The sequence below is a fragment of the Anolis sagrei genome, chromosome 2, assembly GCF_037176765.1.
Source record: "Anolis sagrei isolate rAnoSag1 chromosome 2, rAnoSag1.mat, whole genome shotgun sequence".
NCBI lineage: Eukaryota > Metazoa > Chordata > Lepidosauria > Squamata > Dactyloidae > Anolis > Anolis sagrei.
Window position 1 is genome coordinate 20,377,265 of NC_090022.1, and position 17,244 is coordinate 20,394,508.

The window sequence follows — 17,244 nt, forward strand, 5'->3', positions numbered from 1 at the left end:
GAATCAAATGTCTGCCAATCTGTAAAATGCCTTAAGTCACCTTTGGGCTTGAGAAAGGCAGGATCAAAATATCGTAAATAAATAATAAATACATAATTCTCCATTTTCAAGCTGAGGAATCTGTGTTGTTACCTCCTGGTCATGTGACCAGCATGATTACTTGGAGAATCTTTTGCCTTTTCCCGCCAAATCTGAGTAGACTTATTTGTCTACTCAGATTTGAATGTTTTTGAACTGCTAGATTGACAGGAGCTAGGGCTAACAGTGGGAGATCACCCTCATCCCATGGATTATAACTGCTGACATTCAGGTGCAGAATGCTGACTTTCTGCTCCCTATGACTCCCGCTTCTTGAGGACCCGCGAAACAGCAAATCCATAATAAGCGAACCGCGAGGGAGCACTGTATCTTGCATTTGTCTCTATTGAACTTCATTTTGTTAGTTTTGGCCCATCTCTCTAATCTGTTCAGATAATTTTGAGTTATTGTTGAATTACTGTTGACCTCTGGAAACAGAGAGAATGCCATTGAGGTGACTTGTTTTGCAGGGAAGTATGTTACCACTGCAATTAACAAATTACTGAGCATGGGAGAGAGTCTCCAAACCAAGTTTTCAGCAACTAATTTTCAATATGGTACTTCCAACATCAGTAGCCCTTCCTACTCTACCAGTATTACTATAATCACTAACAGCAGGATTCATCAACAAACTCTTGTGGTTCATGAGCACTATTTATCTAAATTGCCGTATAATACCTAATATCCTTAATTCTACTTGATTATGAATCTACTACCATTTTCTTAGTGTTGCGAACCTTACCTGGCTTTCACATGTATTTTCTGGTTTTGTTAATTTGACCTGAGCTGGTAATACATTTTGATCCTTTTAATCATTATCTTTCTGTTGATCCTGGCGTTGAAACTGCCTTTCATCTTTAGGTCCTGATCTCTAGAAACTGACCTTTACTTGTCAATCAGTTTTATCTGGAGTTTCAGAAGAATGTAATGGGAAACCTGGTTGTTTCTGGGCAAAAAAACAACACAGAAGAAATAACAAAATGTTCTTTTAGAAGCATTGAGGCAGCTGTCTCTGAATGATCATGTAGATTTCATGACTCCTGTATGAGAACATAGATATGTCATATCTTTTAAACAGAGGAACTTAAAATGCCAAGTTTGTCCCACAAGCCAGATCTCAGAAACCTTGCTGTTCTTGACTATGGCCTCCAGAATCCTCTAGTTAGTATGGCTAGTTCTTATGTTAGCATGAGCAGAAAAGCCTAAAAACCTTTTAAAACTACAACTCCCAGAATTCCATAGCATTGAGCCGGAACAGTTTAAGTGGTGTCAAGCTGCATTCATTCTGTGGTGTAAATGCACCCTTTAACTATACCATTAGATCATTTTGCTACAGAAGTCCAGATATTCCAGGGAACGAGAAATCTTAGATAGGCACATGACAGTCTCCAAGCAATGTGAATATACACTTTTGAGAGACCAAAAAGCTGCCATGTAGTGCAGGGTGCTCTCCTACTTGTACTCTGGAGCACAACTTCCCAGAAGACCACAACATGATCCAATTGCTCCTTGGACCATTCACATACAGAGCAAAGGGTTGTCTTGTCTTCTTTGCAGAAGTGGTCCAGGGGCAGCCAGTGCTTGGCACATGTTCCCATCTTCTTCCACTGGATCCTTTTCTCCTCTTCCAGTTTCTGGACTCTTTCTATCATGTTGACCAGCAGCCAATTGGGTTGAAAGTTCCTCACAGGATTTTTGAAGGGTTCCAGGCACATGGGACAGCTCCATTCGTAGCTGAGCTCTGTGGCAGCAAAAACTCTGGCTGCTTGCTTTCCTTCTTGTGAACGCAAGCCTTTGTTTTCACTTTTGATTTCAAGGGAAAATTACAGGCAAAGATGTGCTGACTTGCAAATGGTTTGGCTGAGGGAGAGTCTTATATTTTGTTACATCTTGAATAGACTGCTGCAATGTGCTCCATGTGGGGTTGCCTTTGAAGGCTGTTTGGAAGCTCCAAATGGGTGGCAGCCAGGTTGATTACAGGGGCAGCGTACAAGGAGCATACAACTTTCCTATTATGTCAGCTACACTGGCTTTAGCTTATAAAACTCTCAACGGTTCCAGCCCAGCTTACCTATCCAAACGTTTATCCCTCTATGAACCATAATGGAGATTAAGATCTTCTGGGGATACCCTGCTCTTGGTCCCACCTTCTTTGCAGGCATGGTTGGTGGGGACGATAGATAGGGCCTTCTCAGTTGTAGCCCCTTTATTTATTTACAGTATTTATATTCTGCCCTTCTCACCCCGCAGAGGACTCCGGGCAGATTACAATGTAGACATATATGGCAAACATTCAATGCCAAAGACACACAACACATATAGATAGTCAGAGGCTATTTAACTTTTCTGGCCGCCAGGGGAGATGTCGCTTTCATCGTCCATCTGCAACACTGATGAAGTACTTCCACATTCCCCGCATGCTTTGCTGGAGTGCTTTGCTGGAGTCTTTTTTATGGCCTTGTAAATTAGTTAAATTAGCCTCCTACTTGACAGATGCAGCTGTCTTTCGGGTTGCAAAGGTCAACAACAAGCTACACAATTGGTTGGAAGCTCACTCTGACCCGGGCTGGCTTCGAACTCATGACCTTTTGGTCAGAAGTGATCTTAATGCAGCTGACAAACTCAGCCAGCTGTGCCACAGTCCCCTTGGCTATGGAACCCCCTCACCAGTGATAATCTATCAACTCCTTCCCTTTTAGCCTTCAGGAAGAAAGTTAAAACATGACTATGAGATGAAGCTTTTGGAGATTAACTGCAGTGCAATAAATGAACAATGAATCTGCGCAATGACATTTTGGAATGGCCCTAGAGTATGACATTGGATAATGTGATTTTAAAAATTGATGTAATATATTATGCATTTTAATTCTCTGTTTTTAATGTATGTACCAATTGTATGTTTTTAAAGTATTGAATCATTCCCGATACCTATATGAAGCCTCTCTGAGTCCCCCTTGGAGTTGAGAAGGGCAAGGTAAAAAATTGGCAAATAAATAAATAGCCTTTCTCCCAGACTATTTTTTTTATCCTTTTGATCTTGAGTCCTTCTGAGACTGAAAAGTTTCTACACTTTTTACATTTCCCCCTCTCCATTATGAAAAATAAAGAGCAGGATGCATATTTTTTGGTCAGGAGAAGCAGGAAGAAGGAGCAGAGACCACTGTTTATGGTAGTACAATTATTTCTTTATTTATTTACTTAATTTACAGTATTTATATTCCGCCCTTCTCATCCCGCAGGAGACTCAGGACAGATCACAATGCACACATCATGACAAACATTCAATGCCATAGACACACAACATATAGACAGAAACACAGAGGCTATTTAACTTTCCAGCTTCATGAGGGTATGCTCCCACCGGAGGAGCTGTCACTTCACCATCACTTGTGACAGTGGGTTAAACCCCTGTGCTGGCAGGACTGAAGACCGACAGGTCACAGGTTCGAATCCGGGGAGAGGTGGATGAGCTCCTCTATCGGCTCCAGCTCCTCATGCGGGGACATGAGAGAAGCCTCCCACAAGGATGATAAAAACATCAAATCATCCAGGCGTTCCCTGGGCAACGTCCTTGCAGACGGCCAATTCCCTCACACCAGGAGCGACTTGCAGTTTCTTTTTTTTTTTAATAATCTTTATTGAGTTCTTCACAAGAGATTAAAAACAAAAAGGGATTTGGGAGGGGTGGTCAGGGAATGATAGGAGAGGGAGCGGTGGGAAAGGTGGTGAGGGGACAAAAAAAGGGGGGGGGGAATTTGGGGTAGTGATGGGGGGGGATTAAGAAAAAGATTAAAAGCTTGTGACTTCCTGGTATCATCTTAAGGGTCTCTTCTTTTCCTCTTCCTCCTTTCCTCTTTCATCTTCTTCAGTTTCTTATCTATTCCTTTCTCCCTCTCTTTTCCTTAGATTTCATTCTCAGTGGTTTTTGTCTTGTTAGTTTGTTAGAATCTTCTTGTTTCTTTCTTTAAAGTATTCTGACACCTTCTCCCAGTTTGTTTCTTTTCTGTTGATGCCTTTGTTCCTTAATATAAGAGAGGTAAGTCGATCCATGTTTTTAATTTCTAGTATCTTCGTTAAGCGTTCGTCCTCATCCGGGATTTCATCCTGTTTCCATTTTCGCGCATAGCAGATTCTGGCTGCTGTCATCATCAGAAACATCAGTTTGTCCGAGTTTTGGTCGATTTCTAAGTCCTGCATTCCTAGTAGGAATATCTCTGGTCTCCAGGGTATATTGATCTTCAGTATCTTTTGTACTTCTTTTTGTACTTCCTTCCAGTATCTTTTCGCTTTTGGGCACGACCACCACATGTGGTAGAACGACCCTTCTGTTTCCCCACATTTCCAGCACTTTGTGGTCATGTTTTTGTAGGTCTTCCCCAGTTTCTTTGGTGTCATGTACCATCTGTACGCGATCTTTGCCCAATTCTCTTTTAAGTCTGTCGCATAACAGTATTTTAGTCTTCTCCTCCAAGCCTCCTCCCATTCTTCCTTTCTGATTGTTCTTCCTAGGTTTTCATTCCATCTCCTCATATATGTTTCGCCTTTTTTTGACTCTAATTCCCATTCAAGTAATTTTCCCATTCAAGTAATTGCAGTTTCTGAAGTCACTCCTGACACGACAAAAAAAAAACAAAACCCTGTGACACTGATGGAGTACTTCCTCATTCTTTTGCATGCTGCTGAAGAGTTTTTTTATGGCATTGTAAATTAATTAAATTAGTCTCCCTGCATAGGCGGTGGGCTGCAAAGGTCGATAGGTGTTTGAGTAGCAAGGTTAAAAATACTTTCATTAGATAATAATTAACCCCATAATCTTCTACAAACATGCCTAGGAGAAAGTCCATGTGGATTCTGAATACACTTATGCTGTAATTTGTGAAACTCCCAGGAAGGCTATATTACACTATGTGACACAATTTTTGTTCCTGGTTTATAAATGTCATTTCCTAATGAGTTCTACCATAAAAACATGGAAAAGGTTTATTAAACTGCAAAAACTTTGTTTTTGCAGGACATCCTGCAGCACATTTTGCTATAATTTGTTGCTTATTCATTCAGTCGCTTCTGACTTTTTGGGACCTTATGGACCAGCCCATCCATTTTACCCTTGGTTGGTCCCTCTTCCTTTTTCCTTCTATTTTCCCCAGTATCATTATTTAATCCATTCTTTAAAATTGACTGGGTAGATCTGCCAGAAGAGATAAGCATATCACTGTTTCTAAAATCCAAACAGCCCATTTAGTTGTTGAATCTCTTCCCGCAGGTCATTTCACACTCTAGGGGTGGTTGTCAACAAAAAAGTGAAACAAACAAACCTAGTTTAGTTTGTATTTATTTCTTTATATTTTATTTCCAATATTTTTAAATTAATATTTTTGAAACATGTCTGAAGTAAGGTGGGGTGGGAAGGGAAATGATGGGGTGAAATTCCTTGCACAAAACAATATGCCGGCAGTGAGAAACATAGAACAATTTTAGTTGAGCCCAATTTAAGTTTGGAGGCAGTTTTCCTCTGAGATCAATATGTACATAGGTGATTAAATGTACAATGTATATTAGTTGTTTTGAAAATAGGTCATGACCAGACAAATAGAGAAAACATCAGGTGAAGTAGACCAAGTCTTTTTACAAACTTCTTTCTCTCAGTCCTGCAAGTACTATAAGATTATTTCCTGTAGATAAAGAATATGTTTAGTTTCAGTGGTAGATAAACATGTGTTATATGTGTTTTCGAAGGCTTTCATGGACAGAATGACTGGGTTGTTGTGAGTTTTTCAGGCTGTATGGCCATGTTCCAGAAGCATTCTCTCCTGACATTTTGCCCACATTTATGGCAGGCAGCCTCAGAGGTTGAGAGATCTGTTGGAAATTAGGCAAGTGGGGTTTATGTATCTGGAATGTCCAGGGTGGGAGAAAGAACTTTTTTCTGTTGGAGGCGAGTGTGAATGTTGCAATTGGCCACATTGATTAGCATTGAATGGCCTTGTAAATTCAAAGCCTGGCTGCTTCCTGCCTGGGGGGAATCCTTTCTTGGGAGGTGTTAGCTGGCCCTGATTGTTTCCTGTCTGGAATTCCCCTGTTTTCTGAGTGTTGTTATTTATTCACGGTCCTGATTTTATTTTATTATTATTTTTATAATTTTTAATGATTTATCACATTTATTACATACTATTGCATTTTGTACATCAGCCTCTTTAACATGTTGTTTTATTATTTTGCTTTGACATTCCCCCCCCCCTTTTCTCTTTTTTTTCCTTTTTTATCACCACAGTGCTCCCCTCCACCCTTCTCAAGCCACAATTCTTACATTTCATCTGTCCAAAATTTCATTTCTTCTTGTGATGGTAATTTTCCTTCCTTATTTTTTAATCCATTTACCACAAATCTTCCTCATACAGCATCAAAATCACTTTGTTTCCATATACTTTTTTTAACCTTTAGTATACATGTCAATTTATCATTTATTGCTATTTTCCACGCTTCCTTATACCACTCCTCTATTTGTATATTCATTTCTTTTTTTCCAATTCCTTGCTATGAGCAGTCTTGCTATAGTTAGTAAGTTTGTTATCGCTTCTTTATCCTCCTTTTTCAATTGCTTATTGTTATATAATGATAGTAAGGCTATACTAGGACTTTTGTCTATTTTCATATTCATTATAGCTTCTATTTCGTTAAATACTTCCTCCCAAAATTTTTTACGTATTTACATTGCCACCACATGTGTATATATGTTCCTGATTCTTGACACCCTCTCCAACAATTTATTGAGTTATTTTTATTCATATATGCTATTCTTACCGGTGTCAGGTACCACTTCCATATTAACTTATAATAATTTTCTTTAACTCGTATCGATAGATTTTTTAAATGTCTTTGTCCCCATAACTGTTGCCACTCTGTTTCACTTATTTTCATGTAAATTCAAAGCCTGGCTGTTTCCTGCCTGGGGGGAATCCTTTGTTGGGAGGTGTTAGCTGGCCCTGATTGTTTCCTGTCTGGAATTCCCCTGTTTTCTGAGTGTTGTTAATTATTCACGGTCCTAATTTTAGAGTTTTTTTAATACTGGTAGCCAGATTTTGTTCATTTTCATTGTTTCCTCTTTTCTGTTGAAATTGTCTGCATGCTTGTGGATTTCAATGGCTTCTTTGTGTAGTCTGACATGGTGGTTGTTGGAGTGGTCCAGCATTTCTCTGTTCTCAAATAATACGGTGGGGTAAGATTCCTTGTCCAACTATTCCTGCACAAAATGATCCGCTTATAGCAATTTCAGTTTAGTTTCAGTTTGATCTCAGAGGAAAACTGGAGGCAGGGAATCCTCCAATCCTCATCCGTTTCATCGTCTTGGCCGTTCCTGGGTCATTCTCCATCTCAAGCTTGACTATTCCGGGGTTCCGAATGCCTGCTCAAAGAGCCAGGTTTTCACTCTCTTACGAAAGGTCAGGAGGGAGGGGACTTATCTAATATCCCTAGGCAGGGAGTTCCACAGCCGGGGGTCCACCACAGAGAAGGCCCTGTCTCTTGTCCCCGCCAAGCGTGCTTGCGAAGCAGACGGGATCGAGAGCAGGGGCTCCTCAGACGATCTTAACTTCCTGGAGGGTTCATAGGAAGAGATGCGTTCGGATAGGTCGGCTGGGCCAGAACCGTTTAGGGCTTTATAGGCTAAAGCCAGCACTTTGAATTGGGCCCGTGTGTGTCAATTTGTTCTCTTTTAAAAACATTTTTGGGGTGGGGAAATCTTTTTTTAAAAAAACCAAACCATTCTAGTTTGTGATACTTTTTTACTGACAGAAAAAAAGCTGAGTCTGAGTCAGCACAAAGAACAGCTCCGCCCAGATGTGTTTCAAAGCTGAGAAACAAAAGTAAGGTTTTCATTACAGTTCAGTCAGGCACAATGGCAGCTGCAAACCCAGTCTCGAATCTGTGTGAGGAAACAACTTGTCTAATTTGCCTGGAGTACTTCAAAGATCCAGTGATCATAGACTGTGGACACATTTTCTGCCAAAAGTGTATCACCCAGTGTTGGAATGGGCCTGGCACAGATACATCTTGCCCTCAATGCAGAGAGCCCTGCCAACAAAGGAACATCAGGCAAATCCGACAACTGGCAAGTATTGTTGAAATCGCCAAGAAATTCAGTCTTCAGACTGTCAGAGGGGCTGAAGTATTGGAGGAAGTGTGCCAACAACACCAGGAGCCTTTGAAACTATTCTGTGAAGATGATCAAATTCTAATCTGTGTGGTATGTGACAAATCCAAAGAACACAGGCAACACAAAGTGATTCCCAAGAAGGAGGCTTTTGAAGAATATAAGGTATGTAAGTACCAACGGTCGAAGGTGAGGAATAAATGTACCTGTTGCTTTGTAGAGTTTTCTGTTATTTGATTACTTTAAAAGGAAAGTAAAAAAAATCAGGAAAAGAGATTGAAATTGTTTTCCTCCTTCAACCAACCCTCCACCCCCCAAAAATGGACTATCCTCTCTCTCTTGTAGCCCCTAGTGGCCTCCACCCGAATAAGCTTTAATGTATTTTAATCATTGGGTTGTTGTAGGTTTTTCGGGCTATATGGCCATGTTCTAGAACAGCGTTTCTCAACCTGGGGGTCGGGACCCCTGGGTGGGTTGCGAGGGGGCATCAGAGGGGTCGCCAAAGACCACCAGGAAAACACAATATTTTCTCAGTTCTTGTGGGTTTTTTCGGGCTATATGGCCATGTTCTAGAGGCATTTCTCCTGACGTTTCGCCTGCATCTATGGCAAGCATCCTCAGAGGTGAGGTCTGTGTGCCAAGTTTGGTCCAAGTTTGGACCTCACCTCTGAGGATGCTTGCCATAGATGCAGGCGAAACGTCAGGAGAAATGCCTCTAGAACATGGCCATATAGCCCGAAAAAACCCACAAGAACTGAGTGATTCCAGCCATGAAAGCCTTCGACAATACAATATTTTCTGTTGGTCATGGGGGTTCTCTGTGGGAAGTTTGGCCCAATTCTGTCATTGGTGGAGTTCAGAATGCTGTTTGATTGTAGGTGAACTATAAATCCCAGCAACGACAACTCCCAAATGTCAAGGTCTATTTCCCCCAAACTCCACCAGGGTTCACATTTGGGCATATTGAGTATTTGTGCCAAGTTTGGTCCAGATCCATCATTGTTTGAGTCTACAGTGCTCTCTGGGTGTAGGTGAACTACAACTCCAAAACTCAAGCTCAACGCCCATCAAACCCTTCCAGTATTTTCTGTTGGTCATGGGAGTTCTGTGTGCCAAGTTTGGTTCAATGCCATCGTTGGTGGAATTCAGAATGCTCCTTGATTCTAGATAAACTATAAATCCCAGCAACTACAACTCCCAAATGACAAAATCAAGCCCCCACCCCACCAGTATTCAAATTGCGGTGTTTTGGGTATTTGTGCCAAATTTGCTCTAGTGAATAAAATACATCCTGCATATGTGATATTTACATTACGATTCATAACAGTAGCAAAATCACAGTTATGAAGTAGCAACAAAAATAATTTTATGGTTGGGGGTCACCACAACATGAGGAACTGTATTAAGGGGTCGAGGCATTGGGAAGGTTGAGAACCACTGTTCTAGAAGCATTCTCTCCTGATGTTTCGCCTGCATCTATGGCAAGCATCCTCAGAGGTTATGAGGTCTGTTGGAAACTAGGAACATTGGGTTTATACATCTGTGGAATATCCAGGGTGGGAGAAAGAACTCTTGTCCGTTGGATCTGGGTGTGAATGTTTCAATTGGCCATCTTGATTAGCATTAGCAGAGCCATAGCAAAGCACCTGATGAACCAACCTGGACACAGCATATTATTTGAGAACACAGAAATGCTGGACCACCCTAACAACCACCATGTCAGACTACACAGAGAAGCCATTGAAATCAATAAGCATGTGGATAATTTCAACAGAAAGGAAGAAAGTATGAAAATGAACAAAATCTGGCTACCAGTATTTAAAAACTCTAAAATTATAACAGTAAAACAACACTCAAACACAGGGGAACTCCAGAGGGGAAACAATCTGGGACAACTAATCACCTCTCAACAAAAGATTCCCCCAGGCCCTAACAAGCTACACCTAAAAACTATCAGGCCATCAAATGCTAATCAAGGTGGCCAATTGAAACATTCATACCTAGCTCCAACAGACAAGAGTTCTTTCTCCCACAGACATATAAACCCAATTTTCCTAGTTTCTAACAGACCTCACAACCTCTGAGGATGCTTGCCACAGATGTAGATGAAACATCAGGAAAGAATGCTTCTAGAAGATGGCCATAGAGCACAAAAAAACTACAACAACCCAGTGATTCCGGCCATGAAAGCCTTCAACAATATTTTAATCATGTTTATTATGTTAATCATTTAAATCTAAATCATTTTAAGTATTTTTACTGAAATATTTGAAATATTTTTTATTATTTCAATAAAAAATCTAAATCATTTAAAGTTAATATTGTTTTTTTAAAGTAATTTTTATTGAATACTTGAATATTTTTTATTATTTCAATAAAAAATCTAAATCATTTAAAGTGAATATTGTGCCATTTGTAAGCTGCCTTGAGTCCCCCTTGGGGCAGATAAAGGCTTGATATAAATTAAGGTAAATAAATAAAATAAATAAATAATGGAGCAGGACCATAAATAAATAATACACAGGATTTATCACATGGAGGTCACTCCCTATCATACACTGTGGTAGAATACTCATTGCTAGTTTGCCAATTCCCTGTAAGAACTTTCCAAAATAATCTAATAATCACACTTCTGCCCTACTGGCATTCATTGGGATGGGTCAGTGGACATGCTATGGTTATTTGAGTTCTTCTTCTGGAGATCTCTGAGAGGAAAGCTTGGTTTGTCTGTGCTTATGCTGGAGTTTTGCCTGTTTTATTTTACACACCTTTTATATTAATGAGTTGAGTGCAGTATGCCTGGATTTTTGCCTTCTCTTTCCTGTATATGTTAGGCGAGTGGGCTTAATAATACCAAAAGACCCTCCTCAAAAATGTACAGCAGAGCAACTCAGCAGCAGCAGCGTGATCCAGCGCCAGTCGCCCAAAGTGATAAAAGAACAAAAAGACACAGACCGATGTGATCTCTTCCATTGGAGGCTTTTCCTCATAGTAAAACAACATAGTTGCATTATCTATATAAATAAAAATGTAATGTTTTTAATGTAATGTAATGGAGAAAAAATGCCTCTAGAACATGGCCATATAGCCCGAAAAAGCACACAAGAACCTAGTGATTCCAGCCATGAAAGCCTTTGACAATACAAAGTAATGTTCGTTTGTGGGATTAACATAACTCAAAAACCACTAGACAAATTGACACCAAATTTGGACACATGACACCTACTCACCCAAGGAGTGACCAGCACTAAAAGAAAATGATTTAGTTATTTGCGAGTTGTAGTTACTGGGATTTATAGTTCACCTAGGAGCCCCCGGTGGCGCAGTGGGTTAAACCCCTTTGCCGGCAGGACTGAAGACCGACAGGTCGCAGGTTCGAATCCGGAGAGAGGTGGATGAGCTCTCTCTATCAACTCCAGCTCCTCATGCGGGGACATGAGAGAAGCCTCCCTGCATAATGCTGGTGAACTCCACTCCAGCTTAAAAAGAAAGTGAGGAGGAAGAGAGAGCTGATTTTCTTCCTCGAGTTTGGGCAAAGAGGGTTAGGGGGCTGGAAGTGCTCCTTGCCTCTGTTTCTTAGCCTCTGTCTTCAAGCTCCATTCCTATTCCAGAACTGACCCATGTATAAGTTTACCCATTTCTTGGGAGGATGGGTTTTTGTCATTTACAGGCAATACCTGAGTTGCAAACATCTGACTTACAAATGACTCATGGTTAAGAACGAGAGTGAGCACCGGGATTGTGGTGCAGCTGGCTGAGTGTCAGCTGCATTAAGATCACTCTGACCAAAAGGTCATGAGTTCGAAGCCAGCCCGGGTTGGAGTGGGTTTCCAAACATTGTGTAGCCTGTTGTCGACCCTTGCAACCCGAAAGACAGTTGCATCTGTCAAGTAGGAAAATAAGGTACCACCTTAAAAGTGTGGGGAGGCTAAATTAACTAATTTATAAGGCCATAAAGAAGCACTCCAGCGGGGAAGCATGCGAGGAATGCGGATGTACTTCATCAGCGTCGCAGATGGACGATAAAAGTGACAGCTCCCCTGGCAGCCAGAAAAAAAAAAGTTAAATAGCCTCTGTATATGTCTGTATATGTTTGTATGTCAAAATTGGCATTGAATGTTTGCCATATATGTGTACACTGTAATCCGCCCTGAGTCCCCTGCGGGGTGAGAAGGGCGGAATATAAATACTGTAAATAAATATAAATAAAATGAGTTGCAGCATGCCACCCATCGGACAAGTCACATCTGGTGGTAGCTCTGCACAAAGAATGTGAGGGATATTGATATCTTCTATCAGAATTACCAAGACTTCTAGATAATAACGGACTGTATGCAGCTTCATAAGAACTCTTTATCTTACAATATTTTGTGATGGAACTTTGTAATTAAACAGTTTATAACTACAATTCCTTGTAGCCTTATTTTATTTATTTATTTATTTATTTATTTACTGCATTTGTATACTGCCCTTCTCAGCCCACAGGCGACTTAGGGCGGTTTACAGCGGCAACAATTCGATGCCCAAAAACACTGTAAAACATTTAAAAACATTAACACCTAATAAAAACCAGAACAAGAATATTAAAAACGTAAATAGTCTACGTCTCCTAAAAAAAAATATCCAGTCTCATCATCCAGTCGTTCCAAACCAAAGCCCCGCTTATCCCACTCAACCAGGGATGAGGCGAGGGGAGCTTGAATAGGCCCCTGCTTCCATCGGGCCGACTGAGGACAGGCCGAGGAGAGCTGGCAGACCGCGCCGTGTAGCGCCGCCATTGTTTCCCATCCCCGCCAGGGCTCCGATTGGCTGCTTTTGCTTCGGCTTCTGCCTCAACATCGCAGCGGGGGGGGGGGGGGGTTAAACACCCTCCAGCCCCCATCGGGAGGTTTCCATCTACAGGCTGGCCCCTCTATCGATCCTCACGCCATCAGGGAGAACTGTTAAGCACTTTAATCTAGCACTTTAAGTCGTTTGGTCCTATCAATATTGAGTCGTAGTTAACACCTAGTATTGCACTTTGAGCCCCACACTTTAGTTACTGGTTCTGTCAGGAATTAATTGCCTGGTCCCAAGTCCTTGAACCCTGCACTTTAAACCCTGCGCTTTAGCTACTGGTTCTATCAGGAATTAACTGCCTGGTCCCAAGCCACCATCACTGCTGCTAGACTGTTTGCACAATAGCACTTTAGATAAACGTGTGATTTATCTGGCCTAAGGCCTATGCTGGGATTTATCATCAAATATCGAGTATTGATGTTCGCATTTGTATTATCTCTGTTGTTATGGTTACTTCAACAGCCTTCTGTCCTCCTCGATAACGCACAAGTGCACTTTATGATCTGTGACACACTGGAAGGATTAAAGGGGATTGAAGGGCAGAACCCACAGGTCCTAGATGCCTACAGTTATAATCACAACAATGTCTGTCGTTATATGCTAACAGCTGAGATAGCAAATGAGGACCGGGGAGGGAATGCTCCCGGGGTAGGGGGGTTCGCAGGTGGGGGGGCTGCTATAGAGGTGGTGACAGGTAGAGGAAGATACGGGAAAAGGAGATTAAACCATTCATTTCGGCCCAAAATTCACAACAACAATTCGATAAATCTAAAACATAGGAAGGATCTGAGACAAAAGCAAATCTGGCCCAAAATCGACAATAGAACATTGGCAATTCCAAAAATTATCGATTCTACAACTCAAAAAACAATTTGGCCTAAAAATAATAAGAATGCATTGGCTACCCCAAAAAACTCTCCCGACAAGATACAGCTGAGATGCCAGGAAGGTGGTCCCTCTGGGTTAAGGATGGTGCTGTTCAATGCCAGGTCGGTCAACGGAAAGACCTCCACTACTCGAGATCTAATTCAGGAAGAACAAGCGGATCTAGCATGTATAACAGAGACCTGGCTAGATGAGGGGGGAGGGGTGAATCTCACCCAACTATGCCCACCTGGCTATTCTGTGCAGCACCAGCCAAGACCCGGAGGGCGGGGAGGAGGAGTTGCAGTGGTCTATAAGGATTTTATCCCCTTGATCAGGCGCCCCATCCCACAATCATCATCATTTTAATGTGCCGGCTTCAGGTTAGGTGACCGGGACAGGATAGGGATTCTGTTAGTGTACCGACCACCCCGCTGCACGACAGTCTCCCTACCTGAGCTAGCAAATGTGGTCTCGGATATGGCGTTGGACTCCCAGCGACTTTTAGTCCTGGGGGATTTCAACGTCCATGCTGAGACCACCCTTTCAGGTGCAGCTCAGGACTTTATGGCCGCCATGGCAACCATGGGCCTGTCCCAATTAATATCTGGTCCCACCCATACGGCCGGCCACACATTGGATTTGGTTTTTACTCAGGGATGGGGTGATAGTGCTGGGGTGGAGGAGCTAACCATCGCTCCGTTGCCATGGACCGACCACTACCTGATCAGGTTTAGACTTACTGTACCTCCCAACCTCCGCAGGGGTGGTGGACCCATTAAAATGGTCCGTCCCAGGAGACTTATGGATCCAAATGGATTCCTGACGGCTCTTGGGGATTTTCCCACCTTCCTGACTGGTGATTCTATCGACGCCTTGGTCTCTCACTGGAATTCTGAGATGACCAGGGCAATCGATGTAATCGCTCCGGAATGCCCCCTCTCGAGTAGCCGGGCTAACCATGCCCCTTGGTTCACTGAGGAGCTGGCAGCAATGAAGCGAAAGAAGAGGTGGTTAGAGCGCGTGTGGCGCCAGAATCCCACTAAATCAGCCCAAACACATCTGAATGCCTTCTCAAGATCCTATGGTGTGGCAATAGTGGCAGCACAAAAAACATCCTATGCGGCCAGTATTGCATCGGCGAAGAATCGTCCAGCTGAGCTTTTTCGAGTTGTCAGGAGTCTATTAAATCCGCCGGAAAGCGAGATCCCTGACAGCTCGGGAGCTCGCTATGAAGCATTTGCTCGATTCTTCGCCGATAAAATTGCGCTGATTCGGTCGGGATTCGACGCCACTTTAAATGCAGTCTCTGAGGATGTGACGAGAGCACCTGCTTGTCCGGTTTTATTGGATTCATTTCAATTGGTTCAGCTTGAGGATGTGGACAGGATCCTTGGGGAGGTGCGACCCACCACATGCATCCTAGACCCCTGTCCATCCTGGCTGATTAAGGAAGCCAGAGGGGGTTTGGCAGAGTGGGTGAAAGTGGTGGTTAATGCCTCCCTTCGGGAGGGCATAATTCCAGCGAGCCTAAAACAGGCTGTTATAAAACCGCTGTTGAAAAAACCATCACTGGACCCCACTCAATTAGACAACTAATTTCCTCTCATTGAGAAAGCAGGTACAGCCAACTCTCCAATTAAGGGGGTGGGACTAGATGTTCTTTGTGGTCTCTTCCAATTCTGTGAGTCTATGCTAGGGTTTGAGGCACAGGATTTCTGCAAAAATGGGGAAACTGTACAATAAAAACACATTTTTTAACTGAAAAAGGACCACTCGAAATTTCTGGGTCCCCTGCATGACTCAGTGGAGTCATGCTGGAGGATCTAGATCAGTGTTTCTCAACCTTCTTAATGCTGGTCGCTTCTTACTGCCTACTATAGGGAAAACCAGCTGATCCCTAACCCATTTAAAACACAGACATGTGCCTTCCATCTCAAGAACAGAGAAGCATCCCGAGCTCTGAAGATCACCTAGGAAGGAATCCCACTGGAGCATTGCAGCGCACACAAATAGCTGGGAGTCACTCTGGACCGTGCTCTGACCTACAAGAAGCACTGCTTGAACATCAAGCAAAAAGTGGGTGCTAGAAACAATATCATACGAAAGCTGACTGGCACAACCTGGGGATCACAACCAGACACAGTGAAGACATCTGCCCTTGCGCTGTGCTACTCTGCTGCTGAGTATGCATGCCCAGTGTGGAACACATCTCACCACACTAAAACAGTGGATGTGGCTCTTAATGAGACATGCCGCATTATCACAGGGTGTCTGCGCCCCACACCACTGGAGAAATTACACTGCTTAGCCGGTATTGCACCACCTGACATCCGCTGGGAAGTAGCAGCCAATAGTGAAAGGACCAAGGCAGAGACATCTCCAGCTCATCCCCTGTTTGGGTATCAGCCAGCATGTCAATGACTTAAATCTAGAAATAGTTTTCTAAGATCTACAGAGACACTCGCTGGAACACCTCAGCAAGCGAGAGTCCAAAAGTGGCAGGCTCAAACTCAGAACCTCAACCAATGGCTGATACCAAATGAGAAACTCCCCCCTGGGCACACAGAGGACTGGGCGACTTGGAAGGCGCTGAACAGACTGCGCTCTGGCACCACGAGATGCAGAGCCAACCTTCAGAAATGGGGCCACAAAGTGGAATCCTTGACATGCGAATGTGGAGAAGAGCAAACCACTGACCACCTGCTGCAATGCAACCTGAGCCCTGCTACATGCACAATGGAGGACCTTCTTGCAGCAACACCGGAAGCATTCCAAGTGGCCAGATACTGGTCAAAGGACATTTAACCAACTACCAAACTCACAAGTTTTGTATTTTTCTGTTTGTTTGCTTTGTTCTGTTAGAAATGTAATATAATGGACTGGTTGCTCTGACACAACAAATAAATAAATAAACCTTCCTAATGCCGCGACCCCTTAATACATTTCCTCATGTTGTGGTGACCCCCAACCATACAATTATTTTGCTACTTCATAACTGTAATTTTGCTCCTGTTATTAATTGTAATGTATTATCTGATAAGCAGGATGTATTTCCATTGACTGGACCAAATTTGGCACAAATTTGGCACCCGATATACCCAAATTTGAATAGTGGTAGGGTTGGGAGATTGATTGATTGATTGATTTTGTCATTTGGGAGTTGTAGTTGCTGGAATGTATAGTTCACCTACAATCAAAGAGCATTCTGAACTCCAGCAATTGAACCAATGGAATTGAACCAAACTTGGCACACAAAACTACCATGGCCAACAGAAAACACTGGAAGTGTTTGGTGGGCATTGACCTTGAGA

At 42.6% G+C, this 17,244-nt stretch overlaps 1 protein-coding gene across 3 annotated transcripts in view; it reads left to right on the top strand.

The window, feature by feature from the left end:
- Positions 1–7,872: 7,872 nt before the first annotated feature.
- Positions 7,873–17,244, top strand: part of LOC132765201 (zinc finger protein RFP-like) — a 63,511-nt gene continuing 54,139 nt past the window's right edge. The window contains exon 1 of one of the 3 annotated variants that reach the window (XM_067463325.1): positions 7,873–8,392. In XM_067463325.1, the coding sequence (XP_067319426.1) occupies positions 7,973–8,392 (420 nt within the window). In that variant the 5' untranslated portion in view covers positions 7,873–7,972. The remainder of the gene's footprint in view (positions 8,393–17,244) is intronic. The other 2 variants (XM_067463326.1, XM_067463324.1) reach the window with 2 other exon arrangements.